The sequence below is a fragment of the Urocitellus parryii genome, chromosome 7 (assembly GCF_045843805.1).
Source record: "Urocitellus parryii isolate mUroPar1 chromosome 7, mUroPar1.hap1, whole genome shotgun sequence".
In the NCBI taxonomy this organism is placed as follows: Eukaryota; Metazoa; Chordata; class Mammalia; order Rodentia; family Sciuridae; genus Urocitellus; species Urocitellus parryii.
In genome coordinates, this window is record NC_135537.1 from 162,359,818 (window position 1) to 162,386,335 (window position 26,518).

Below are 26,518 nucleotides of genomic sequence, written 5' to 3' on the forward strand. Positions count from 1 at the left end.
AGCCCATATGCAGTATAGTAGAGTGGTATGGATACACTGTGTAGTGCAGAAGAGGGGCACCTGACCCAGTGTAGAAATTAAGAAAGAAGAGCTGGGCATGGTGGTGCTCTCCTATAATACTAGAGACTTGGGAAGCTGAGGCAGGGGGATTACAAGTTCAAGGCCAGCCTCAGCAGTTTAGCAAGACTCTCAGCAACTTTGTGAGACCCTGATTCAAAATAAAAAATAAAGGGCTGGGGATGTGGCTCAGTAGTAAAGCTCTGCTGGATTCTTTTCTAAAGAAAAGAGGAAGAAGGGAAAGAGGGAGGAAGGGAGGAAAAGAAGAGATCAGGCTTACTGATATAGTTTACTATTTAAGCAAAGGGCTTGAAACTTTCTTTTGTACAAGATGCAAAAGCCTTGAAAAGATTGAAGCAAGTATTTTAGGGAGTTAAAGTTGAGCCGTAAGAGATTGGATGCAAGAATACTTGGAAGTCTACTTGGAAGGCTTTTGCAGAACAGGCTAAATGTGAGATGATCTGAATTAGAATTGTGGAGGAAGGGATGGAAAAGCTAGGGGAAAGACATCAAGAATAGATAGGATTCTTGACTCATTTGTGGAAACTAAAAAGGTCTGAAACTTTGATATCTGGAAAAGTGACAGTGCTATTCAAGAAATAAGCATGAGGGGGAAGGTGAATATGATATCTAACATGCTACTGAGAGGCTCATAGCACCCAGTTATTCAGGAAAGCACTAAGACACTTTTTGCTGTGTCTCTCAAATCTTCCTTCCCCTTGCCAGCTCAACACCCAAACCTAACTACTTTGAATTTTAATTGCAGCTCCTCCACCTCCGCCCCCTATGATCAGAAATGGTGCCAGGGATGCTCCTCCACCCCCACCCCCATACCGAATGCATGGGTCAGAACCCCTGAACAGAGGAAAACCCCCACCTCCACCCTCAAGGACGCCAGCTGGGCCACCCCCTCCTCCACCACCCCTGAGGAATGGCCACAGAGATTCTATCACCACTGTTCGATCTTTCTTGGGTAAGTAGTTAGTTGTTTTGCCTCAGAGTTCCTGTGGTTACTTCACTGACTGCAGTGTCTTGGCTGCCAGATGGCTAGTGTGGAATGGGAATGGCCACAAGATAATCTTTGTTTACAGCAGTTCCTTTCTGACATTTACTCTCAATCCTTTTTATTAATGTCTAAATCTTTTTTTTAATTTTTTTTATTCTACTTGTTATACATGACAGTAGAATGCATTTTGACACATCATACATAAATGGAGTATAACTTCTCATCCATCTAGTTATACATGATGTAGAGTTACAGAGGTCATGTAATCATATATGCACATAGGGTAATAATGTCCAATTCATTCTACTATCACTCCCCTCCCCTCCCTTCTCTCCCCTCTGTCTAGTCCAAAATACCTCTATTTCCATCTCCATTGTGAATTAGCATCCACATATCAGAGAAAACATTCGGCCTTTGGTACTTTGGGGTTGGCTTATTTTGCTTAGCATAATATTCACCAGTTCCATCCATTTACTGGCAAATGCCATAGTTTTATTCTTCTTTAAGGCTGAGTAATATTCCATTGTGTATATATACCACAGTTTCTTTATCCATTCATATGTTGAAGTGCACTTTGTTGGTTCCATAGTTTAGCTATTGTGAATTGATCTGCTGTAAACACTGATAGAGCTGTGTTACTGTAGAATGTTGATTTTAAGTCCTTTGCGTATAAACCTAGGAGTACGATGACTGGGTCAAATGGTGGTTCCATTCCAAGTTTTCTGGGGAATCTCCTCTATATTACTTTCCATAATGGTTATACCAATTTGCAGTCTTACCAGCAATATATGAGTGTTATCTTTTCTCCTACATCCTCGCCAACATTAATTGTGCTTGTATTCTTTTTTTTTTAATTGTTTTTTCTTAATTGTTGATAGATCTTTTTATTTATTTATTTATATGTGGTGCTGAAAATTGAACCCAGTGCCTCACGCATGCCAGGCAAATGTGCTACCGCTGAGTCACAATCCCAGCCCTTGTTGCTTATATTCTTGATGATTGCCATTCTGACTGGAATAAGTTGGAAGTGTAGGAGCTGGGGTTGTGGCTCAGTGGCAGAATGCTCGACTAGCATGCATGAGGCACTGGGTTCGATTCTCGGCACCACATTCAAATAAATTTTAAAAAAAATAAAAAAGGTCCATCAACAACTAAAAAAATATTTTTAAAAAAAGATGGAAGTGTAGTTTTGATTTTCATTTCTCTAATTTCTAGAGATGTTGAACATTTTTTCTTATACTTGTTGATCGATTGTATTTCTTCTTCTTTGAAGTGTCTGTTCAGTTTCTTTACCCATTTATTGATTGGGTTATTTGGGTTTTTTTTTTTTTTTTTTTTTTTTTTTGGTGTTGAGTTTTTTGAGTTCTTTATGTATCCTGGAGGTTAATACCATATGGAGGTGCGTGTAGTAAAGATTTTTTCCCATTCTATAGGGTCTGTCTTCACATTATTGGTTTTTTCCTTTGCTGTGAAGCAGTTTTTTAGTTTTATTCCATCCTGTTTATTGATTCTTTTTTTTTTTTTTTTTTAGAATTTTTAATATTTATTTTTTAGTTCTCGGCAGACACAACATCTTTGTTGGTATGTGGTGCTGAGGATCGAACCCGGGCCGCACGCATGCCAGGCGAGCGCGCTACCGCTGAGCCACATCTCCAGCCCCCTGTTTATTGATTCTTGATTTTACTTCTTGCATTTTTGGAGTCTTGTTAAGGAAGTCAGTTCCTAAACTGACATGGTGGAGATTGGGACCTACCTTTTCTTCTATTAGGCACATACCCTCAGACTTTCATGCCCCATCCATTGACATACCTTTTCTTATGTGAATTCTAGGCATGGTTGCTTTGGAATAGGTTGAAATATAATCAGCAGGTGTCATGCTAACTCTAAAGCTCCTCTCAAGTCCCCCCAAGGATCATTACTTATGGTTAGTTTTCATGGCAGAGGCTGTTCCTCTTTAAGATTGTTCAGACAAGAATTATATATCCTAGGAAGAGCTCCTTTTAGCTGTGTAAAAACTAAACAAGTAGGCTTGGGGTATATCTCGGTGGTGGTGCTTCCTTAGCATGTGCAGGGTCCTGGGTTCTATCCCCAGTACCCCAAAACTAAACAAAACAAGCTTAGTATGCCAAGGCCCTGTTGTGATCCCCAGTATTGAAACAAATAACAAACAAACAAACAAAACATCACACAACTCTTATCAGCAGAGATCACTGACTGACTAGCTGTGTCATTTTGAGGAAGTCACTTCACTTCTCTGGGCCTCATTTCTATTATTTGTATAACAAGGAGATTGATTAGATCAGGAAATCACCAGATTAACTTTTCCAAGTTTATAAGTATTGAGACCCCCTACCTAAAAGATTCTGGTTGTGGAATGGAGCCATAGAAAATGTGGTCCAGAGAATATTATTTATCCACTGTGGAGGACCCCTGGAATAGAGCTTAAGCTCTATTGTAGCCCTAGCACTCTGGATTCCTTGGTGGTTGTTTTCTTCCCTCCTGCCCACATCCCCCATATTTCAGTCTGTTCCTATTAAATGTACCAGGTGTTTGCTTTGAACACACATCCATAATGAAGAAATCTTTGTAATGTGATTAAACTGCACCTATAGGAAATTTGAGCCTTCTTATGGAGGGCCATAGAAAGTGGTAGTGGGACCAAGGAGGTGGCTCTCTCAAGTATGTTGCAGAACTAAATGAGGGTAACCTAGGCTGAAAGGGAACTATGTGGTCAAATCTCTCAGAAGCTGCAGAAAAATATTACCATTTGAGGTTAATTCTGTAATTTGTAGATTCAATTCAGGTAGTTTCCCATGGTGACAATCTATAAAATGACCATGTTATTGAATCTTGGAATTCTTGTTTCTTTCTGCTTCCATGCAAACAGTTGGAAGCAGTTTCCTGTTCTTGCCTGATTTTTTTTTTTTTTTAGAGAGAGAGAATTTTTTTTTTAATATTTATTTTTTAGTTTTCGGCAGACACAACATCTTTGTTTGTATGTGGTGCTGAGGATCGAATCCCAGCCGCACGCATGCCAGGCAAGCACGCATGCCAGGCAAGCGCGCTACCGCTTAAGCCACATCCCCAGCCCTCTTGCCTGATTTTTGATGGGAAATTTTGAAGAATCAGCTCAAAGACTTACTCCTTAAAATAACCAAGTTTGTGCATGGGAGCCACCTCGGGTGCTGCTGTTGCTGTCTTTAAGAACCTTGGTTAGATGGGCAAGGCAGGCCCTCCATATGTCAGAGTGCATTTAAAGATTAGTAAGGGGGGCTCATAAGACAGAGGTCTGTGGAGCAAGAGAAGTTCAATATGAGGTAATACTCTGTTCTTTTCGCAGATGATTTTGAATCAAAGTATTCTTTTCACCCAGTAGAAGATTTTCCTGCTCCAGAAGAATATAAACATTTTCAGAGAATATATCCCAGCAAAACAAACCGAGGTAAGAGAAGTAGTAAAGAAAGTGTTTCCATAATTGCATAGAATATAGAATTTTTGTGTTTTCTTAAGTCAAAAATCTGCTTCTCCTCATCTTCATCTTCTTTAAAAGAAACAAAGCAAAACAAGAAGACAATCTAGTCCCCAGATTTTAAAAATTAGCTTAAAAAGCCTTTTATTTTATTTTTTCAGCTGCCCGTGGAGCCCCACCTCTGCCACCCATTCTCAGGTGAAGTCTGGCTTGGTCCTGTTCCTCAGGAAAAAGGATGGACCTCCTTTTTTTGTCAGATGGTCCTCTCCATTCCCCTGAAACCTGCATGAGAGCTCCTAACATGTTTCTCCTGTGCAAACAATCCTAGACTCCAAGCATCCTTCCAGCTCACCTCCATCTATGCATCTCATCTCTGGACTTGGTGATTGGACTCTTTGCGTCGGCAGTAGGGTCTCAAACTCTGTATCCATCCCTACTCTAACAAACCCTTGCTGGCCAGAAGAGGAGAAAGCCTCCATGTCTCCTGCTGTCCTCTGGGGAAAGGTGCCTTGTTGTGGTGAATGAACTCATTGTTGGGCAGGGTGGAGATTTGGTACCTTATCTGCCCTTATCCACTGTGGGGGGAGCTTGGCAGGTAGATTATATTCCATAATTTAGGAGGCTGGCACGGCCAGAACTTTGGTGGGAAGGGAGGGGGCATTTTTAGTGAAGCAGTAAAGGAGTTTGCAGAGAATTGATCTGTTTTAAAGGTCAGCTTTGGAGAAAGGACAAGGAAATGGGTCTTCTTTATTTTTAGGGGTATTTCAGTTTTGTTCTCACTGCCCACCACCCAATCCCAGGGGTAAGTTCGATATAAACACTAAATACTAATTAGTTGAACTAAAACTTTAATCAAATGAGAGGGCGAAATAAACTGAGGATCATTTTAGAGCTATTCAGTTCTTCTGTAACTAAGGAACTAGGAGCCATTTGAGTCCTCTAGGACTTCCTGCCCCCTTTCCTCAGGGTGCTAGGCTGAAGGGTGTTCTGCCCCATCTCCTCAAAAGAAAAATTCCTTTTTGTCAGGGGCATCATTCATTCCTGATTCACAAATCCCAAAAACTGCTGGTAGGAAATAGGAAGACAGGGTCTGGGCCTTAACTTCAACTTCAAGTCTGCCTCAGTCTTGTCTTACTGACCCTAGCCCTTTGAGTCCTTCATGCTCCAGAATGACTTAAGAAGGGAAGGGAAAACACTCTGCAAAAGACTTTATGGCCTGCTCATGCTGAAGTTCACAGCCCATCTGACTGAGAAAGCTCTTTCCATTCCTTTCTTTATCAGCCTCACCTTCCCAAGATTTCAGGGGCTAATGCAGCAGAGTTAAAGGGGTGAGGAAGTGAGTAGAAGTTTGTGGAGATACTCAAAATTCCTTTATGCCAAGAAGCACAAAAGACTTTGGTGTGAAGTGCGCTTCAATCTGATAGGTCTTCCTTGGTAGCCAGCAATATGTTGTTTCTTTGTCTTCCAGGCCTTAATTAAAAGAGCACAGAGAAAATGGAGGGACCAACTGAGGTTGGACGATGGGACAGTGACTTTCCCTTCTCCAACAACAGGTTGGGGCTCCTGGGCTTCACACACCAGATGGTTTGGTTTGCTACAGCTGTTGCCATATATAGAGGCTACTCAAAACTTGGCATGAGAGCAGGGAGACCAGGCTGTTTTTGAAATGAAGGGGGAAAACTATTTAAAACCCTCTTCTGAAACATCACAGGCTTGAAATGCTGCAGGGACCTTTCTAATCCATTAGATCATAAACTAAGGATCTGAGCATGATGTCAGGTGAAACCCAAATCTTCTCAATGGTAGGTGAAGGAGGGCTCAACTTGGGTTATCTGTTTGGAGTCTCTTTGTCCTTTGCCATCCCTTAGACCACATTAACTCTGGATATAGACTCTCTTGATTAGGTCTGTCACCAGACTTTTTCAATTATTATTTATCATGCTTCTTTTAAAATCTGTTAGCAGTTACCTCCCAGACATTTCCCCAGCATCCTGAAGTGACTAGAGCTGAGAGAGAGGAGAGTGCAAGAGTTGTTACTGCAGCAGAGTTCCAGGGTAGATGCTGACAAGTTACTGAACTTTGACTGTGAAGTCTTCCCATTTATTTTTGAAATGGGAGTTGATGCCTTTTGTACAGTGTTTATCAGAGTGTGTTTTTCTTTTTCCTTTATTCAAACATACATAGAGCATCAAAATAAGAATCACAAATAAAACCAAACCTCAGCTTTTCATTGGGGCTGATATCTTCCTCCCCATGACCTGCTACCACTCATATTCCTCAGCATTTGGACTGTGTCACATGGGTATTGATTGTACTTTGTCTTGGCCTCATGAAAAACAAAAAGGCCTGGGTCTAGATCTAATCAAATGGCTTTTCTCCTTTGGAACATGTTAATGACACAGCACCTATTTAAATATCTTTGCCTTATACATTATTTCTTCCCACTGTTAATAACAGATTTATTATCATGTATATTTGCTATTGAAGATGGGAATGTGATCCTCATAATTATTGGTCTATTTTGTATGTTGTACAGAGCTTGTAATATAGGTTTAAGGTGGGCTAGCTGCAGAGCACTAAAACTTCTCACCTTTAAAACTGCTCTTTTTATCTGCTCATGGGGATGTCAACTCTTCAGTGGAAGATCAGGTGGTCTCATGTTGAGGCTATAGCCCAGTCCCCATTAACTCCCTTCTCCATTCCTGGAGGGAAGAGACATTGCCCAACTAAGCATCTGAGAAGCTGTGTTAACAGTGATTGTGTGGGCTTGGTTTTATGATGTTTTTCCTTAGTGGGAAAAACGTAATAGTTGTTTCTTACTGCCCTTTCTAGGAAGCAGGGCAGTGACCTCCAGGTTTTTAAATGAGCTAGATGCCTGTCTTCCCCCTCTCTGGTCAACAAACCTGGACCAAGGCATGTTGATATTCCAGGTATGGTTTTCTTCATCATGGGGATTTGATCCAGCTGCATAGCCCCACCATTTTCACAGCCTACGCCAGCAGAGTAAGAGCCTAGGACTATACCAGCTGATAGACATGAGGCTGCTGTCTCCAGGAATTTGTCCCAGCCTCTTAACTGGCAAAGGCAAGGAGACTGGCCATTGCACTGGGGGACTCCCCTCACCCCTTTGGCTTCTCAGCTTGAAACCCAGATTTACCTCCAGGAAGAGGTGAGAAAAAAATGTAAATAGACTTGCTACAGAGCAACTCAGGGTTGGGGTGTGTTTTAATTCTCCTGATCACTTGAAATAATATGTAGGCTGAGTGCTTATGGGAGTGGGGGAGAAGTATTACTCCAGGGTCCTTCCTTTCTGTGAAGCTCTGGGGGTGGAGTATAGGGGATCAGAGGCCCTTTGATGGCACTACTGTCCTGGAAACCCAACCTACAATCAACTGCAAAATCAGATTCTTCACATTCCAGTTGTAGTCTTTCTTTCCCTGTTGAATATTAGTCCCTAGTTATAAAGTCATGGTGGCTTTCTGTTAAGCCACCCTAATTTAGGGAATGGGAGGGAAAGGCGGGTGAGCATTATAGCTCTGCCTTCAAGACTTATATCTTAAAAACAAAATGAAACAAAACTATAACCACCTTCAAAATCACATGCAAAAAAAGAAAAAGGGATAACTGACTGAAGGAAGGGTTTGGTTCCATTCAACTCCACGTTCATTGTGCCTTTACTTGTGTTAGATTTCTGTGCTTTCTTCCTTTCCCTCTGAAGTAATTAAAATCTTCCTTGATAACTGCTGTTTCCTACTTTCTACTCTTATTTGTGACAACTTGGTGGGTTCCTTCTCTAATTATCTTAAATCTCATTCCACTGATGGCAGAGAGTGCCTAGCCTTCTTTTCTCATGTCTAACTTTTGTCGTTTTCCACAGTGACCAACATGGAAGTCACAGTTAACACTGAATAAAAGACTAGAATGATGTGTGTGTGCATGCGTGTGTGTATGTGACCATCCCATCTACATGTGGATACACTTCTTTAAAAAATAATTTATTGTATGATTTATTTTGGAGATATATTCTGATTATAGTGCTCCCTCTCCCAAATAGCACTGATTCTTTTTTTCCCCCTTACCCCCTAAAATGTATAATCTGGTCTCAGGTTCAATTCTTTGGTACATTTCTTTCTTCTGAATGCTGTGCAGTTTAATTAAACCTTGCTTAAAAGCAAAAACTGAGAACTGTGTACTCTTGTCTGGAATACCATCACAAGTGGTGGCATAGAGAGGGGGGAAAAAAACCTATTGCCTCATATTCTGGTTAAGTGTGATGGTTTGATTCCATGTCACTTGAGAAAGTAGATGTACTGACTTAAGCAGAAGCAGCATCTGTGGTTTCCTGAGAGTTTTCTCTCCTCTTCCACATGTTTTGAAATTGCAGTTCTAGTTAGTTGTGCTGACTAAGAGAACCTGACAGTCATTTTATATATATTTATACATCATATATATATTTGCTACTGAACCACTCTTTGCCCATGATTTCAGGGAACCCAGGAGGCCCCCTGACCTTATGTCCTTTCCTTGAATCCCTTATGATTGTTTCTACTTGTGTTGTATGTCTGATTCTCAAATTCACAGTGGAAAAAAAGATGGGGGCAGAGCATTTAGGTTCATGTGTACATTCTTATGTGGGTGTTGGTTGTTTTCCTCAGTGCTTTTCAAGCTGAAATCTTAGCTGGGTGTTTTTTGTTTGTTTGTTTTGTTTTGTTTTTGAACTTTGATTTTAGGTGTAAAAAAATTCAACCAGACATTTTTGCTTACTGTGGTCAGCTGATATAATAACCTCTAAGGTTTAATGAGCTTAACTTGAACTTTCATTACTAGCAAAGGTCTTGAAATCATTTCCTATACTGAATCATAATGGGTGTGTGTATGAATCACTCTCACATAATTTAGGTATAAAAACCTATGAGGAGGATGAGGGGAGGGAGGGAAAAAAAAAAGACATTTCATTTTCATCCATACCTACCAGATTGGCTGAATTCCTGATTATTTGACCCATCATTGTTATTAATATGATTAATAAACTACCTATTTATTGATTTAATTGTTCTTCCTGACTGCAAATGGAACTTGCCTAAGTGACTCTCAACTTCTTAACCATATAAGCTTTCTTTGCCTCACTGGGTGGTATTGCTTGTATGCAGATGCTAGACAGGTCCTTCCAGTGCACTTTGTTTCCTCCTCCATGATACTGTGTATGAGTGAAGTGATAAGCATACCAGTTTGTTCACTCTAATTACTACCAAGGCAGAGCTGCTTGCCTTGAATGTGCCTCTTAAGTATTTCCTGACCCAGTCTAGCCATGAACTAGCTCACTGGAAGGAAGTTGCCTATCTCTGATTCCTACTTTGCAGACAGAAGTAAGAGAACTGAAATATTAACCTCAGGACCCTGAAGAGTCCCAGAAGATAACTTGGAGAAGGGCATCACCTTTGACATCACTGAAGCCCAGTCTGGGTTGCTTTTACACATAATTGAATTTCTTTTTCACTCCTAGATTTAGGGATGTGAGATTGATTTACTGGTACTGAGGATTGAACCCAGGAGCATTTTACCACTGAGCTACTTCTCCAGCCCTTTTTATTTTTATTTATTTATTTGTTTTTTTAAATTTTGAAATAGGGTCTTGCTAAGTTGCTTAGGGTCTCACAAAGTTGCTGAGACTGACCTTGAACTTGGGATCCTCCTGTCTCAACCTCCATAGTTCCTGGGATTACAGATGTATCCCACTGTGCCCAGCTGGGGTGTGATATTTAGAGGACTACAAATATGCCGTTCAAACACACACACACACACACACAAAAAAAAAAAATTTTCACACAAAGAGTGGATATCTTGGCAAGAATGTCCTTTTCATTTCTTCATTTGGCAAACATTTATTGTGTACTTCACTGTACCAGACAACTACAGTGATGATGAATAAAGCATGGTCTTTGCCTCCAAGGATCCTACAGTCTAGTAAAAGACTTAAAGGCAGCTGAGAAACTTCTAAAGTGTATTAAAAGTCTTCATGGGGTTTAGCACAGAAGGATGGTGAGTTGCATTCCAGACAGTGGGAACAGCAAGAAGAAAGAGAAGCGATTGACATTGATGGTTGTGTGCCTAATGTTAGTGGAGGTTCATTACTAGTGAAAAGAGAGAACTTCAAGTAGATAATCTTTTAGAAACTTCAGTTCTGACATTCTATGACACTCTTGTCTGCTTCCACCGGGGTCAAGTCACTTTGGCCAATGCTGTTATTTTTCTGGTGGTTTCGTCAGCTCCAATATGCACTTTAAGTACTTAAGTTCTGCTCCCTCCTACTGTGAATGTAGTTGTTTACCCAAATCTCTCAAGGCTGGCAATTATTAATGGCAAGTTTTAGATGCCCAGGTTATAAAAATATGAATAGTGAAGGTGCATCCTGGGTTCTGTTATTCTGTTAGGTCAGAAATACCATCTGATCAGAAAGCATTCTAGTTACTCTTTTTCCATTCATGGAAGCCTGTGTTTTGTAGTTTTTAGCTGCTAGAAAGCTCCTTCACCATCTCTTCCTATTTAGAACCTGCATCTGTTTAACCTCACCCCTATGACTAAGTGGTCAAGAATTTGATTTCCTGTCAGTACAAATTCTGGCTCTTCCACTTGGTAGTTATGTGACATTGGACAGGCTTATGCAAATCCCCTCTATATCTTGGTTTCCCCATTTATAGAATGGAAATACCAACTCTGTGGATGCTTGTGAAGATTAATAAGCTGATAGTTGGTAAAATACCAAGTTCAGTCCCTAGCATATACTTAAGCTTTCTGTATTGACTCATCTATATGAACTAAGTTAACAATTAACTAACAATCATATTGTTGTGTTCCTATTTCTCAGCTTTATAAAAAGGCTCTATTTGATATTGAAGGGTAAAAGATAAATGTTTATCATCACTTAGAATTGGGTTCTGGCTTTTAAAGGAACCTGAGGCTTAGATGGGTTATTTATTAGTTTTGTAAGCTGACCTTCAAATTACTGCTCTAGTTTATATTGTTCATTAAATGCTCAACTTGCCTCGTCTATAACTGTCTTTCCCCGCCCTGAAACCCCAGGGTTTGGCCACAGAAGATTTTAATATTAAGAGGACATAATTCCATTCCCCACATGTGTGGATTAATGATAAGAAGGTGCACAGGGTATAATATTCTTATCCTGAACAGAAGTAAAGCGCTGGGATAACTACTTCTCACTTGTGAAGCACAAAAGATACCGTGTTGAAGCCACGTATAAAACTTTACCAAAAAAATACCAGTTTAGGTGCCAGGACATCAGAGTCCAAGGCTCTTCATTGCCCCTAAAATAGTGTGGCCTCTAATCCTGTGCACTCCTTTACTTCATGCCTTGCAGAACTGAATTAGAGGTGACTAAAATGCTAGCATCATTCCTGGCATACAGAACCGCCCCCAAAATGGTAGGTATTATGTATTGTTACCCTGAAAATCTAACACATTGGGATAATGAAAATGGATACGTCTGGCAGTGAGAAGGACAATGACATATTAACACCTGTAGTCCAAAGAAGAACGCGGAAATAGAGTCTCATGGGACAAAGACTACATTCCCCGCCCGGCTTTGCGGCTTGGCGGGCTAACTAGAACCGCATCCGCCGCCACCGCGCGCCTTTCGGCGGAAGCCCCGGATGCACTTGCCCTCTCCGGCAATGGGTGTGGTCTCGCGTTGGCTCTGAGACCTGGGGCCATCTTATTGGCTGTAGGCTTTCCAGCTGGATTGGACACGAAGGAAGGGGTGGTGGCCAAGGCTCGTGGCGCGGCCGTGTCAGCCAATGGGAAGCGTGGCTGGGCTTTAGCGCGAAGCGGGAATGCTGCGACTGTGCGGATTTGGCGCGAGCTGACTTTTCTACTGCTGGTGTGTAATTTGGGGGAGCTTGTGGTAGAGAGTCCCTGAGGCCGTGTGAGACGCGAGAAGGAACCTGCACTGAGGTGACGCATCCCTGAGGGGTGGAAAGGAGAGGATTTCCCGGTGATGCCTGGGGTCTGGGAGCCAGCGGGTTGGGAGAGGGCTGCGGGCTCCCACGAGGCCCCAGGTAAAGTTGAGGAGATCTGAGATCGCAGCAAGTCTGAGGTCGGCGTCCCTAGGAAGAGGGATGTGGGCCCTCGGAATGGTGGAAAGGTTCTGGCAGTGCTGCGTGATGTAAGGAACTGAAAACTGTAGGAAGGAAATGTTCCAGAATTGAGGACTGTGTGGAGTTAGGACTACCGAGTCCAAGAGCGGAGTGAAGACCGAGCTGTGCTGTCAGGGCACAGGACTGTCAGGGTGGCGGTTATGGGCTCAGATGAAGATGCCCCGCATGCCTGGAGCGAGGAGATTAGAAGTACTGTAAATGAAAATAAACTTATTGGGTCGCTCTAGCGAATAAGAAAATGGGCTGGTGCCAGAATGCTTGGGATTAGTTAATCCCTGTTTTCCTGTGATTTGGGGCCTCTGTGCATCTCAGTTGTCTCATTTGTTAGATGGAGATAATAATTGTACCTACCTCTTATTAGGTAGTTGTAAAACTTAAATGAGTTAATATGAGAAAATGCTTATAACAACCTTTTACACATACTAGGTAGGCAACACTGTTAGCTGTTATTGCATAGATTTGAGTGTGAAGCAGAATGCTAAAATATTATAACATAATTTACTTATGAAATGAATGTTGATCATAAGTATAAATAAAATTCCATGTTAGTTATTTTCTATTCTCTTTAACACATTTACAGGCTGCTCTGTTCTTTTTTGAATCCTGCTGTGTTGCCATCATGCCTCAAACCAGATCCCAGGCACAGGCTACAATCAATTTTCCCAAAAAGAAGCTATCTCGGGCTTTGAACAAAACCAAAAACTCTAGTGACACTAAACTACAACCAACAAATGTCCAGGCTATACCCTCTTCTCCTGGTGTAAAGAGTCTGCCTCTCAGCCCTAGAAAACGTCTAGGTAAGCTTTCCTTTGTATGAGTACAACTTTTTGACCAGTAGCTCTCAACCTTTCTTTTCTCAGTGATAAGATGCCTGTCCTTCAAAAGACTTTCCTAAGTTCAGTTGAGTCTGCTCTATAAATTTTATTTATTTTCAGAATAAAATAAAGATTTGGTGTAAGCAAAATGGTTACTAAGTGCTTACTGAACTTCAGAGTTAAGCCACTTATTGAGATCACTTTCTGAACTACTTAATAGATCTGGTCTTCAGTTATCTAATACTGAACTTAGTTCTGTCATTGTTTTCAGTTATGTTGCAGATATATGGTATTATGAAATTTGCCTTCATATTGTGAAATCAAGAGAAACAAATGGGTCACGTTCTTAATATTTTCAGACCTTTTCTTATTTTAGAACATTGGTTGGCACCCAGGACCTCTCACATACTTGGCAAGTGCACCGTAAGCCCCAGAGCATTTGTTTTTAATGGGGTATGATTAGGTTATCAGAGCTGGATGCAATTGCCATAATAAGTAAAAGCCAGGGGTGCTGCGAAGCATCCCATAATACACATGACGTTCTCTCCACAACAAATGATTCTTTGGTCCAAGATGTCAATGATGCCAAGGTTGAGAAATCCTGTTTTTTAGAACAGTTTTAGAATTTTACTGCATTAGAACTCATTTGATTTCTATGAAATAATAGGATTCAGCGACGCCATCTAGTGGCCAGTATTAGCTTCTAGGTGAGAAGGATGTTTATTTTGTGGTTTCTCCTCTCTTTTCACTATCTACTGCTGTGAGTGACCATGTTTTGATTTTAATGTTTCAGGTGATGACAACCTATGCAACACTCCCCATTTATCTCCCTGTTCTCCACCAAAGCAAGGCAAGAAAGAGAATAGCCTCCCTCGTTCACATACAACTAAGGGACGGAGATTGGTATTTGACAATCAGCTGACAGTTAAGTCTCCTAGCAAAAGAGAACAAGCCAGAATTCATCAAAGTAAAATACTTCCCTCAGTTCAAAAAGATCAGGAGATCATAACAAATTCTGAACAGAAATGTCCAATGGAGAAAGACTCTGCACGTTTGAGATTATTCAAGCAAGAAGGTGCGTTCTTAAATGGCAGCTGTTAGTGCAGCTGTTATAAACAAAGCTGATGACTCCAGATGAAGCTCAGTGGGTTTTTTTCAGTCACCTTCTGTTGTGTCTAGTTGTCCTTTTTATGTCTGATGCAGGTACTTGCTACCGACAAGCAAAGGTTGTCCTGAATACAGCTGTCCCAGATCGTCTGCCTGCCAGAGAAAAGGAAATGGATGTTATCAGGAATTTCCTGAGGGAACACATCTGTGGGAAAAAAGCTGGAAGTCTGTACCTTTCTGGTGCTCCTGGAACTGGAAAAACTGCCTGTTTAAGCCGAATTCTGCAAGACCTCAAGGTACATTGAGAATCTGAATGTTGATGCTCTTGCTAAAATGATACTTGGGGGGGGGGGTTGTTGTTGGTGGTGGTGGTGGTGGTTGTAGATGGATACAATACCTTCATTTATTTATTTATTAATGTTTTTTAGGGTGCTGGGGTTGTGGCTCAGCGGTAGAGCGCTCACTTAGCACCTGTGGGGCCCTTTCAATCCTCAGCACCACATAAAAATAAATAAGATAAAGGTATTGTGTCCAACTACAACTAAAAAATATATATATTTAAAAAATTTTTTTTTTAGTTGTCAATGGACCTTTATTTTATTTGTTTTTATGTGGTGCTGAGGATCAAACCCAGTGCCTCACACATGCTAGACAAGCGCTCTACCACTGAGCCACAACCCCAGCCCGATACTTGGTTATTAAGGGTTCAGGAAGACAAACATTTAGGAGATTGAAAATAATAAGACTTTTTTGTTTCATTGTCTAAATCTTTCCAAATGAAAGTAGAACTTCCTCTCTTGTATACTATTATCTCTCACAAGATAGTTCAAATTTCATCAAATCTTTATCTGAAGCCAAAATAACTGCCAAGTTTTTTATTTTTGTTTGTTTGTTTTTTTCTAGAAGGAAGTAAAAGGCTTTAAAACTATCATGCTGAATTGCATGTCCTTGAGGAAAGCCCAGGCTGTATTCCCAGCTATTGCTCAGGAGATTTGTCAAGAAGAAGTATCCAGGCTAGCTGGGAAGGACATAATGAAGAAACTGGAAAAACATATGACTACAGAGAAGGGCCCCATGATGTAAGTATTTCTATGTTGCTCAGTGAAAATCTGCAAGATCTGTTGCTTACCAAAAGAATATTCACGATGTTTGCTCTATAAGAAGAGGTAGTTTGGGCTGGGGATGTGGCTCAAGCAGTAGCGCGCTCGCCTCGCATGCGTGCGGCCCAGGTTCGATCCTCAGCACCACATACCAACAAAGATGTTGTGTCCGCCGAGAACTAGAAAATAAATATTAAAAATTCTCTCTCTCTCTCTCCTCTCTCACTCTCTCTTTAAAAAAAAAAAAAAAAAAAAAAGAAGAGGTAGTTACATAAACCTAAAAAGAAAAGTACACTTTCTAATTTTTTAAATTGGAAAAAAATGTTTTTAAAACTAATTGCTTGAAAACCCTGGGATGTTGGGGGTTTCGTTCTAAGAGTGACTAGAGATTTACATAAATTACAGTCTTCAAACTTGTCTCAACTTTACAAATGTGACATAAAATTAGTCCAAATCAAACAGATTGAAGGTTTAAGAAAGTAACTATGGATGCTAATTGTTTTTCTTTCTATATAGTGTGTTGGTGTTGGACGAGATGGATCAACTGGACACCAAAGGGCAGGATGTATTATACACACTGTTTGAATGGCCATGGCTGAGCAATTCTCGATTAGTGCTGATTGGTTAGTTAATTGTTAATGTTACATGGTGGTTCTGAAACTTTTGGGTTTTTTTGTTTGTTTGTTTGTTTCCAATACTGGAGATTGACTCAAGGATGCTTTACTACTAAGCTATATCCCCAGCCCTTATATATATATTTTTTTTTTTTTTTTTTTTTTTGAGGCAGGATCTTTTGCTTATGGCCTGGCAAAATTGCTGAGACTGGCCTCAAACTTGTCTTCCTATCTTAGCTTCATTCACTTTGGACTAGGCATGTAGCTTAGTGGTAGAGTACTTGCCTAGCAGGTGTGAGGCCCTGGGTTCAATACCTAGTATTGCACAATAAATAAATAAATCTGTCCGGCTTTTGCTAGTAATTTTAATCTAAGGTACATTACTTTTAAGCTGAATAAAAATTACTTAGGAGCTGGTGCTATGATGGCATATGTAGTCTCAGGTACTCAGGAGGCTGAGGCAGGAGGATCAAAAGTTCAGAGACAATTGGGTAACATGGCAATACCCTTTCTGTTATAAACAAATAAAAATGACCTGGGGCTGGAGGTGTAGCTCAGAGGTAGAGTGTGTGCTTAGCATACACAGGGCCTGGGTTCAAACCCCAGCACACCCATCCCCACCTATTAATAAGACATAAAACTTTATTTTTAGAAACAATAGATTTTTAAAATATATTTGGTCCTGCTTATCAGTGAATAATTCTGACCCTACTTTGAAAAGACCATTCTATACTAACTAACTAACTAACTAACTAACTAACTATATATATATATATATATATATATATATATATATATATATATCCTATCTAATAGGTATATTTTACCTTTGGAATGGGGAGGAAGGCAGGTGGGAAGCAACAATTGAATGCTAGATTATAAGTGGAAGTGTTTATCTTTCAGAGGTTTCGTTTTTCTTTTCAGATGATTTGACTGATGATGCTTCTTATCTCCTCCTCAGGTATTGCTAATACCCTGGATCTCACAGACAGAATTCTGCCAAGGCTGGAAGCTAGAGAAAAATGTAAGCCACAGCTATTGAACTTTCCACCTTATACCAGAAACCAGATAGCCGCAATCTTACAGGATCGACTTAATCAAGTGAGTGCCAACCCTTATGCCAAATTTTGTTCCTCAGATGACCTTTGTTGAGGAAACCTAACTGTAGTTCTAAATTATTTTGCTTTGATTGCTTTATTAATGGTATGGGGCATACCTATGGACCCATAGTGGGAACATTTTTGTGTGAATTTCCATTTATAGCTCCATTTATTGGATCTTCAGTGTTGAAATAAAAGAAGTGAAATAATTCATTCAAATGCTTTTTTTTTTTTCTGGAACTCCCTAGTTCCTGTTGAACCCAGGGGCGCTTAACCACTCAGCCACATCCCCAGCCCTTTTTATTATTTATTTAGAAACAGGGTCTCTCTGAGTTACTTAGGGTCTTGCTAAGTTGCTGAGGCTAGCTTTTTTTAAATCTCTTAATATACTTTTTTTTTTTTTTAATTGTCAACAGATATTTATTTATATGTGGTGCTGAGAATCGAACCCAGGGCCTCACACCTGCTTGTCAAGCACCCGACCATTGAGCCACAACCTTAGCCCTGAGGCTGGCTTTGAAATCTCAATCTTCCTGCCTCAGCCTCCTGAGTAGCTGGGATTACAGGCGTGCATGCCACCATGCCCAGCCACTCAAATGCTTCTTTAATGACCTTTATAAATAGGGCATATGAAAAATTTTCTTCTGAAAGTGACTAAATAGTTTTATGGGTTTTTTTTGTTTTTTGCCAATTTATGTTCTAATTAAATTGCTTTTTGGTTTTCCTCATTCATGAACCTTTGCCACATTCCTATAAAAATTCTTAATATGTGAAGACTGAAATATCTTCATTTATTTACAAATAGAAAAGACAACTCCTAATGGGTAGCCAGTCAGGTTTGGTCTTAATTGTGAAAATATTTACATCTAGAACCTAAACTGCAGAGAGATTCAAATTGTCTTCTGTCTTGTCTAAAGGTGTCTGGAGATCAGGTTCTGGACAATGCTGCAATTCAGTTCTGTGCCCGCAAAGTCTCCGCTGTTTCAGGAGATGTTCGCAAAGCGCTAGATGTTTGCAGGTGAGTTATGGCACTGTAGGCTGCTTTTATTTAAAGAAATCTAGAAATGGCTGTTAATTGTCTCATGTAACTCAAGTGAATGTGGCTTAAGAGGCTCCATTCTGCTACTTTCTACACTCAGAAAAGAGGACTTGTTTCTCAGTGGGGAGCTCTGGATTTCCACCGTGTTAATGTCTGAAACATTATCAGTCCATTACCTACAGAGGGAGAAACAAATGAGATGTTGCTGGCACTCCCTGTGGTGATTATAGATTGGTTAATTACATTTGTATTAAAAAAGACTCCAGTTTACTTTTCCATTAGCTGGTTTCAAGCAGGTTTATTTATGGACCTGAACCATCTTTGCCTTTAGACTTTCTTCCCCTTCTTTCCTTTTGTAGGCACCCCTTCTTCCCTCCAGTTGGTAGTCCCCCACAGTATTCCAGACCTTTCTCCTTTCCCATCCCCCTCCCTCTCCTGCTGGGGAAAGCCTCTGTGCTGACTGATGAAATTTCTTCCCTCCCAGTAGGGACACTGGGTCCATTAAAATGATACTTGCTGTGCTGGCCCTCTGGTCCAACCTCCCCCTACTGCCTTGCAGAAGATCCAGGTCTGGCTTATGGCTTCCTGTGGGCAAAGCACTTTGGAGAGAGCAGTGGGAGAGTAAGCTCTTCCTATTGCTAGATTGCATGATCCTGAATTTAAAAGTTTCCCTAGTCAGCAAACTACTTGAGTGAAGACTATAGCTATGAACAACATTCATGTAGGCTGGCATGATTTAGCCTTTATATATCCTATGTATATATAACTCATGACTCCCCTTTTAGGTCTGCTGTGTATGGATGGTGCTAGTTTTCTTAGTCACCCACACTAATATCTTCTCTTCTACCCATGACATTTTTCCTCCTCCAAAATGTTATTGGCTCAATGTTTGATGACCTACTTGGCATCTAAAGGGAACCATGTAGTGTGTTGAAATTTCTCAAATCCCTGGTCCATGAATTATTTCAAGGCAATTAAATCCCCTTTAGCTGAGACATAACCTAGTTTTGTTTGGGGGCTTTAAATTTTTAAAACATGCTTTTAGTTAATGTGCCTGCTTTTGAGCTTGGTGGTTGGTGTGGTATTTAGTTTGGCTCCGATGAAATTAATTTTAGAAAAAATTTTTTTATAGGAGAGCTATTGAAATTGTAGAGTCAGATGTCAAAAGCCAGACTATCCTCAAACCACTGTCTGAGTGTAAGTAGTTTATCTCCTTTTTGTCTTATTTTATAATTGGAAGCTTAACTTTGCTGAGGAAAGAGGTATAAAGATAAAATGAATGTAGTTAAATATACACTCACCCATTCTTCTGTGTGTGTGTTTAGTCAGTTTCATTTATTTTACTTTAATCTTGCCTGCCAATACCATAGTCTATGAATTACTGGAAATGAACTCCCCAGGGTGTTATATAAATGGCTAGGATAGAGTCAATTTTCTTTCCAGGATCTAGGAATGAAAACTGTCAACAATAAGCTTCTTTGTGGGTGCTTAAGTTGAGTGCAAGGAGGTGAAAACAAAGTCTGATAAATAAGAGAGGTAAAAAATTGTGAGTTCATCTTGGGATATCTTAAGCCTTTAAACAAGTCTAGGAGGGTAGAGGTACAAAGATCATATTGCTACAGTAAACAGAAGGCTATCACAAATGGCAAAATTAACTTTCTTTCCCCTCAGCTTTGTTCTTTTAGATGTGGCAGATGTAAAATGGCCATGAACTACATATCTTATTGATGTTTAATATCCAATGTTAATCTTTAAAAACAGGACAGTTTGACTTGGCTGTTTCTTCCTTCATTCCTGCACTGGTTTGGAGTTATTAAAGTTGTTTCTATCACTATAGTTCTGCATAAAATCTTTCTCTTTCATCAACTTGTTAAAATAAATAACTTAGAAAAGAAAAAATAACTTATAGTAATTCAGAAGTAGACAAATTTGTGTTTAGACTGAGGATAGGCAATATATGCCAGTGTGTATATAAACTTAGATACTGGTTTCCTGATTCTCTTCACCTCCTCCCTCCGCCACCTTTTTGCCGTACCAGTAACATTTCGGCTTGTCAGTGAGCACCACTGGCACAAACATTGTTAAAAGAAGTTGTAAGGTCTAGACTAACCTAATTCCTATCTTGACCTTTTTTTTTAGTTGTTAAAGGACCTTTGTTTTATTTATTTATATGTAGTGCTGAGAAGATTGAACCTGGTGCCTCACACATGCTAGGCAAGTGCTCTACCACTGAGCTACAACCCCAGCCCCCTCTTTTGGGTGAGGTTAACTTAATGGTTCCAGAAAGCTATAAGAACATTGAGTTCAACGAAGTAAAAGAGGGAACTTTCTAATATATAGAAACAGTTTATTTGAAATATAGTGGGTTCTGCAGCAATGAAGATATTCAAACAAAAGCTGGATAGGTGACCACATGTTGGGATTGTTTTAGAGCAGACTCGGCCATTGGGTAAAGGGTAAGAATAGACCTCTGAATTCCTTTCAATTTTAAGATTCTGTTACTTGATCTGTGAGCTCTGGTTTCTCCATTAGTCCTCTGCAGCATCCCGTTTGTGGTAATGAAATAGAAGCGAATTGTGTGGGGCAATTGCAAATGGTCTCAGGAAGTAATTTCAGGCAAAGGTTGTTACAGAGCAAATCCCTCCTCTGTCTTACAAATCATGCGTCTCCAAACAATAAGCCCATAGTCCTGTGCAGCTTGTTGGCAGTTTCCCAACCTCTGACTTTTGAGAGGGTGCTATCTGCTAGGATATCCAATGACATTTTCTCAAGTGTTACTCTCCTGCATATCAGCTTGGGCAAGTGAACCAAACCTCAAAGGTCATTTCGGAGGCCATCTGGATGACCGATATGGGATTGACTTTATTGTCCACACTTATCTACTCATTTGGTTCAAAATATTAGGTAATTTTTCCAACTATTTTCTTTTTTATGTTCTTAATAGCTGGGCATAGTTATCATTTTTTCTTTGAGGTTCTATTCTTTACCTCTGAGGCATTAAGAATTTCCAAGGAAAAAAAAAAAAAAAAGAATTTCCAAGGCAGAAAACCATAGCTCTCTGTCTGGTCCTTACTCTATTATGAGGTAGATTTTGTCTTTCCAACATTGAATTACATTCTGTAGGACCAAATGTCACTTAAATAACCTTACTTCCCAAGTCTTCCCACATTTATTTGGCATCTTTCTGAAGATAGCATTGTCTTTTATCCTTTGGCTTCTAGTTAGAGTTGGAAACTTTGCTTTGCCATCATGTGAATGACATGGGTTTCCTTTAGTTAAAACATTATTATTTACTTTGTAGGTAAATCATCCTCTGAGTCTCTGGTTCCCAAGCGTGTTGGTCTTACTCACATATCCCAAGTTATTTCAGAAGTTGATGGTAACAGGATGAATTTGGGCCGAGAAGGAGCACAGGATTCCTTCCCTCTCCAACAGAAGATTTTGGTCTGCTCTTTGCTGCTTTTGACCAGGCAGTTGAAAATCAAAGAAGTCACTCTGGGGAAGGTAAGTTGGGAATCTCAGCAGAAGAAGCTGAGGTAGAGATGAGAATCTGCTTTGCAGCACAGGTATTTTCCAAAGGCTTATCATGTTCCAACTGGTATGAATTAAGTGTTTTAACAGTAAGAATTAATATTGGTACTATATAAAAGGCAACTGACTCAATTTCCCTTGGGATGTGCTTAAAGTCCTCTTCCTACATTACAGTATAGGGTTTTGGGAATATCTACTGAATGCTTGTTCAAGGATGGTGACTTTTGGGCTGGGGATGTGGCTCAAGCGGTAGCGCGCTCGCCTGGCGTGCGTGCGGCCCGGGTTCGATTCTCAGCACCACATACAAACAAAGATGTTGTGTCCGCCGATAACTAAAAAATAAATATTAAAATTCTCTCTCTCTCTCTCTCTCTCTCTCTCTTTCTTTAAAAAAAAAAAAAAAAAAAAAGGATGGTGACTTTTAAGTAACAATTCTCCCTCTTTTTCCTCCCAGTTATATGAAGCCTACAGTAATGTCTGTCGTAAACAGCAGGTGGCAGCTGTGGACCAGTCAGAGTGTTTGTCACTTTCAGGGCTCTTAGAATCCAGGGGAATTTTAGGATTAAAGAAAAACAAGGAAACCCGATTTACAAAGGTATGACCAACTGCTTCTTTATGACAGTGCTTTTAATTGTACTGTTTAAATGGCAATAATTAGATAACCAATTTTTTTAAAGTTAAGATTTAAGGTGTTTGAGAATAGGAGTGTGATATGAATGAGATTCCCCCCCACCTCCCAGGCCGTTGTAAAAAGCAGTATTTAACTTGCTTGCCTCTAGGGAGAGAAGTTTAATATGGTAGAAGTTAGTGTGGTAGCAACTTTGCTTTTACGAGTTCTTCACCATGCAAAATCCTTTTCTCTTTTCAGGTGTCTTTGAAGATTGATGAGAAGGAAATAGAGCATGCTCTGAAAGACAGAGCTTTAATTGGAAATATCTTAGCTACTGGATTGTCTTAAATTCTTCTCTCACATCCACCCAAAAGTATTCATCTGGCATTTAGAGAGCTATGGAGTCTTCATTTTAGTACTTTATACATTCACTCCAAAACCAAATATGACTTTTTTTACTCGACAGCAAGGAATTTTAATCTATAGATTCATAAATATTAGCACAGAATAATATCAATGGGTCTTATTTTTATACATAAATGAATAAGTAAACCCTTTTTAAATTAACTGCCTCTCCAAGTATACAGAATTATATTGTGGAATGTGTAAATCTTTACCTCTAAGTTTCCTCAAACATTGGTATATTTTCTTAAGAACTCAGAGGTTAGGGTAAGAAGAATGAAAAAGAATGAGGAAAAAAAAAAGTCTACATGGAGATTTGAAGGACATTTCATTTCTTTATGGAGAACTACTATGTTCATGGTGCTGAATTACCACATTGTGACATTTTTAAGACGGTCATCAGAGTTTTTTGGATACTCCTAACCTTGTGGGGGTAGTTAGAAGAATGTAACTTTACAGATTGTGAATATATTTATTTATTTTCAAGTTGTATTTGTCTTGTGTGTGTGTGTGTGTGTGGGGGTGGGTGGTGCTGAGGATTGAACCTAGGGCCTCGTGCATGCAAGGCAAGCACTCTACCAACTGAGCTATATCCCCAGCCCTGTATTTGTCTTTTTAAGCATTCATATTTTAAGAGACCCCAGGCTTTCAGAAAGCAATGTGAAAATTCCTTACCAAACATTTCCAGTCTTTGCTGCCCTCAATTCTAAGCCATTGGTTCAAGATGCTGCCACTAGGGTTGGATTTTCATCTGAACACATGTTTTTCCATGAATTAATGAATTAATCCTTATGGTTACTTAAGACTCCTCTGAGTTTGGTTTCTAGTAGCATTAAATGGCAGTTTGTGACAGGAACACCAGAGGGCACCATTACAACACTACTCAAAGTATAGGCTTGAGGCTGGGGTGGTTTTGAGGGAAGGGGTGGAAAGGTACTTAGGTTTGATTTGTTTGGAAGATTGCTTGTATTACTTGAGCAAATAAATGCCTGAGATATAAACCGTGTGTGATATGAATGATCTGAGAGCCAGCACCAAGATTCTGCTTCTCCATGAGCTCTTCAATTGCCTCCTGCTTTTCTGATAGGGCCTTGGGTTTGGGAACTTGATATGTGTATAAATGATCTGTTGGCCACTGTTTCATTCATTCTGCCCACTGTATCTTTGTAAAGTGATCTGCACTACAGCAGGTGGTATGGGATAGAAGAAAGGCAAGCAGAGAGGACTCTCTGAAATGAACACTACCCACTGGTGTGTGTAGCAGGGGAGAATCTGTGGACACAGGGCTGGATGTTGTTCTTACACTATATTAGAGCATTAATTCACTCAGAGGGCAATTTTGCAAATGGGGTACACAGTTCTATATTGAAAAGGTTGGAAGGCATCTGGGGCTATAAGGGTTAACAAGCATAATTGCAAAGATTGTCCGAAGGCTGATGGAAAGCAGAGACTGAATGGGATTGAGAACAGATGCGAGGCTTGATTTAAATTACATTTTATTGGATGCTGCAGCCTTAAGAGACGTGACTGCTTTACAGTTTGTTTCCACACTGTGGGCAGCTGTCTGTTCTGTGTCCACAGTAGGATCCTGCCCAGAAAGGAGCGGCCTCCCCACCTCGTTGTGTTTGAGGCTTGGCGCCTTTCTCTTAACTGTAGAGCTTGAGTCAGGAACATGGCTTGACTCGCAGTGGGGCTGCTATGTCTCCTCCCTGGCTTCCATCCAAGATCACATTTACAGATTCAAAGGGGCCAAATTTCTTTTCCCCTCTCCCTCCTTTCTCTCCTTCCCCTGGTATTTGGAAATAGGGCTTTCTGTGGACTGGTTTGTTAGTTTCCTTTCCTTCAGTTCTCCCCCCACTGTCAATTTCTAGGTCATTGCTGCTCTTAAGACTTCAGCAATTGGAACAGGGTTGGTTCTGTCAATGATGCGTGAAGCAGACTTAGAGTCCCTGCTTGGCTTCCGCTGCCCTTGTGGGAGAAAAGGCTGATATATGTTTGTCAGTAAAGTCTTAAGTGTAATTCAGACAGCCAGAGAAGAAAAGGAAGAAAACTCTTTCCTTGCTGTTTTTTTCTCACTGAAGCTGAGAGCTACAGGAAGGTGGTAGGAATTTTAGTGGGATGGGATGGGCCTGTGGTTAGTAGTTTTTGCCAAAATATTAGGCTACTTCATATGGAGTAGTGGCAAAGATGCTGACCTACTTTTTTTTTTTTTTTTAAGATGCTGGGGTGTGTGTCTGCCTATATCCTGGTTTGTCTTTTTTTTTTTTTTTTTTTTAATAAGTAGATAAGCTTCCATAGTGTTGGGTATTGCCATGGGGGGGGGGGGGGAAACAGACACAATAATGTTGGTGTGAGTTTCAACCCCAGAGCTGCCACTGACATTTCTGGCTCAATGAAGACTCATCTGTGGCTAGCTAACTGCAAGAGTGTGTGAGGTCCAGGCTACCCAGAGATCAGGAAAGTTGGTAGAGCCCTATTTTCTCCAACCCTCCTCCCTCATTACTCCCTACCTTTAAAAACCATTTTAAGATGCACCAATAAGAACTGGGAAGTGAGCTAGCTGGGTATGTATTACACACCTGTAATCCCAGCTACTCAGGAGGCTAAAAGGATCAAAAGTTTGGGATCAGCCTAGGAAATAAGTGAAAGACTTTGTTTCAAAATAAAAAGGGCTAGGGATGTAACTCAGTAGTAGAGTGTTTGCCTTGCATGTATGAGGCCCTGGATTCAAGCCCCAGCATAGCCTGGAAGTGGAAATAAGATATGGCTTAAACCATATTTTTTAAAAATATCTAGGAGTGGAAATGTAGCTCAATGATAGAGCACTTGCTTAGCGTACATGAAGCTCTTGATTTGATCCCTAGCACTGAAAAAAAAAATTTTTTTGAGAAGTATTATGTTGATTACTATGGGAGAAAAAGAAGTCCAAGATTAAGAGGCTTTGTTTTCTGGTGTTGGGGATGGAACCTAGGTCTCATGCTATGCATGCTAGGCAAGCACTCTACCAATGAACTACATGCCTAGGCCCAAGATTGAGATGTCATTTACATTTGTATTTATCCTCACAGTCAGTGCCTGGTGCCTAGTACTGGCTCAAGCGCAAGCTGGGGATTGAACCCAGGGCCTTTGGCATGTGTGATGCAAGCACTCTACGGAGCTATATCCCCAGCCCTCCTGCTAAGTATTTAACAATTGTTCAATGATAAATGAACCAAGTAAGATGCTGTCTTTCCCATCTTGATAGTTCTCAGCTGAAGGTAAACATTGCTGGTGCTTTTGTACAGAGGTAGAGCAGGCCCCTGCAGAAGAAGGGTACTTCACCTACAAAATGTGTCTTGGCATAGTTCTGGAGCATTTATTGGCCTCACAGATGCATTCCAATCACTCCTCTGATGTAGTTGTATTTTGCTTGAGACAGCCTCTATGTTGCTTGTTGCTTGAGGGAAACTTTGGCTATGGGACAAGGCTTACCTTCAGGCTGGGAAGAGGTGTGCCTG

At 40.3% G+C, this 26,518-nt stretch overlaps 2 protein-coding genes across 6 annotated transcripts in view; both read left to right on the forward strand.

Annotated features, from left to right (window-relative positions):
- Wipf2 (WAS/WASL interacting protein family member 2) overlaps positions 1–9,440 on the forward strand; it is a 49,450-nt gene extending 40,010 nt beyond the window's left edge. For 3 of the 4 annotated variants that reach the window (XM_026387050.2, XM_026387052.2, XM_026387051.2), the window contains exons 6-8: positions 824–1,030; positions 4,404–4,505; positions 4,694–9,440. In XM_026387050.2, the coding sequence (XP_026242835.1) occupies positions 824–1,030; positions 4,404–4,505; positions 4,694–4,734 (350 nt within the window). In that variant the 3' untranslated portion in view covers positions 4,735–9,440. The remainder of the gene's footprint in view (positions 1–823; positions 1,031–4,403; positions 4,506–4,693) is intronic. The other variant, XR_013343972.1, reaches the window with a different exon arrangement.
- Positions 9,441–13,322: 3,882 nt separating this feature from the next.
- Cdc6 (cell division cycle 6) lies at positions 13,323–23,024 on the forward strand. Of its 2 annotated transcripts, none has more exons than XM_026387110.2 (11): positions 13,323–13,500; positions 14,312–14,593; positions 14,722–14,921; positions 15,529–15,704; positions 16,242–16,348; positions 17,301–17,440; positions 18,357–18,457; positions 19,611–19,675; positions 21,780–21,982; positions 22,464–22,604; positions 22,878–23,024. In XM_026387110.2, the coding sequence occupies exons 1-11, from the start codon at positions 13,323–13,325 to the stop codon at positions 22,965–22,967; spliced, it is 1,683 nt and encodes a 560-aa protein (XP_026242895.1). In that variant the 3' UTR covers positions 22,968–23,024. The 2 variants fall into 2 exon arrangements, with proteins under 2 accessions (XP_026242895.1, XP_026242896.1); XM_026387111.1 differs by having other exon boundaries at positions 15,532–15,704.
- Positions 23,025–26,518: the final 3,494 nt, after the last annotated feature.

Bases quoted from the DNA above. Each gene is read 5' to 3' on its own strand.
- Cdc6 (XM_026387110.2), top strand. From the start codon at position 13,323: ATGCCTCAAACCAGATCCCAGGCACAGGCTACAATCAATTTTCCCAAA. The intron at 18,458-19,610 runs GTGAGTTATGGC...ATTTTTTTATAG, and splicing joins AAAGCGCTAGATGTTTGCAG to GAGAGCTATTGAAATTGTAG. The intron at 19,676-21,779 runs GTAAGTAGTTTA...TTTACTTTGTAG, and splicing joins CCTCAAACCACTGTCTGAGT to GTAAATCATCCTCTGAGTCT.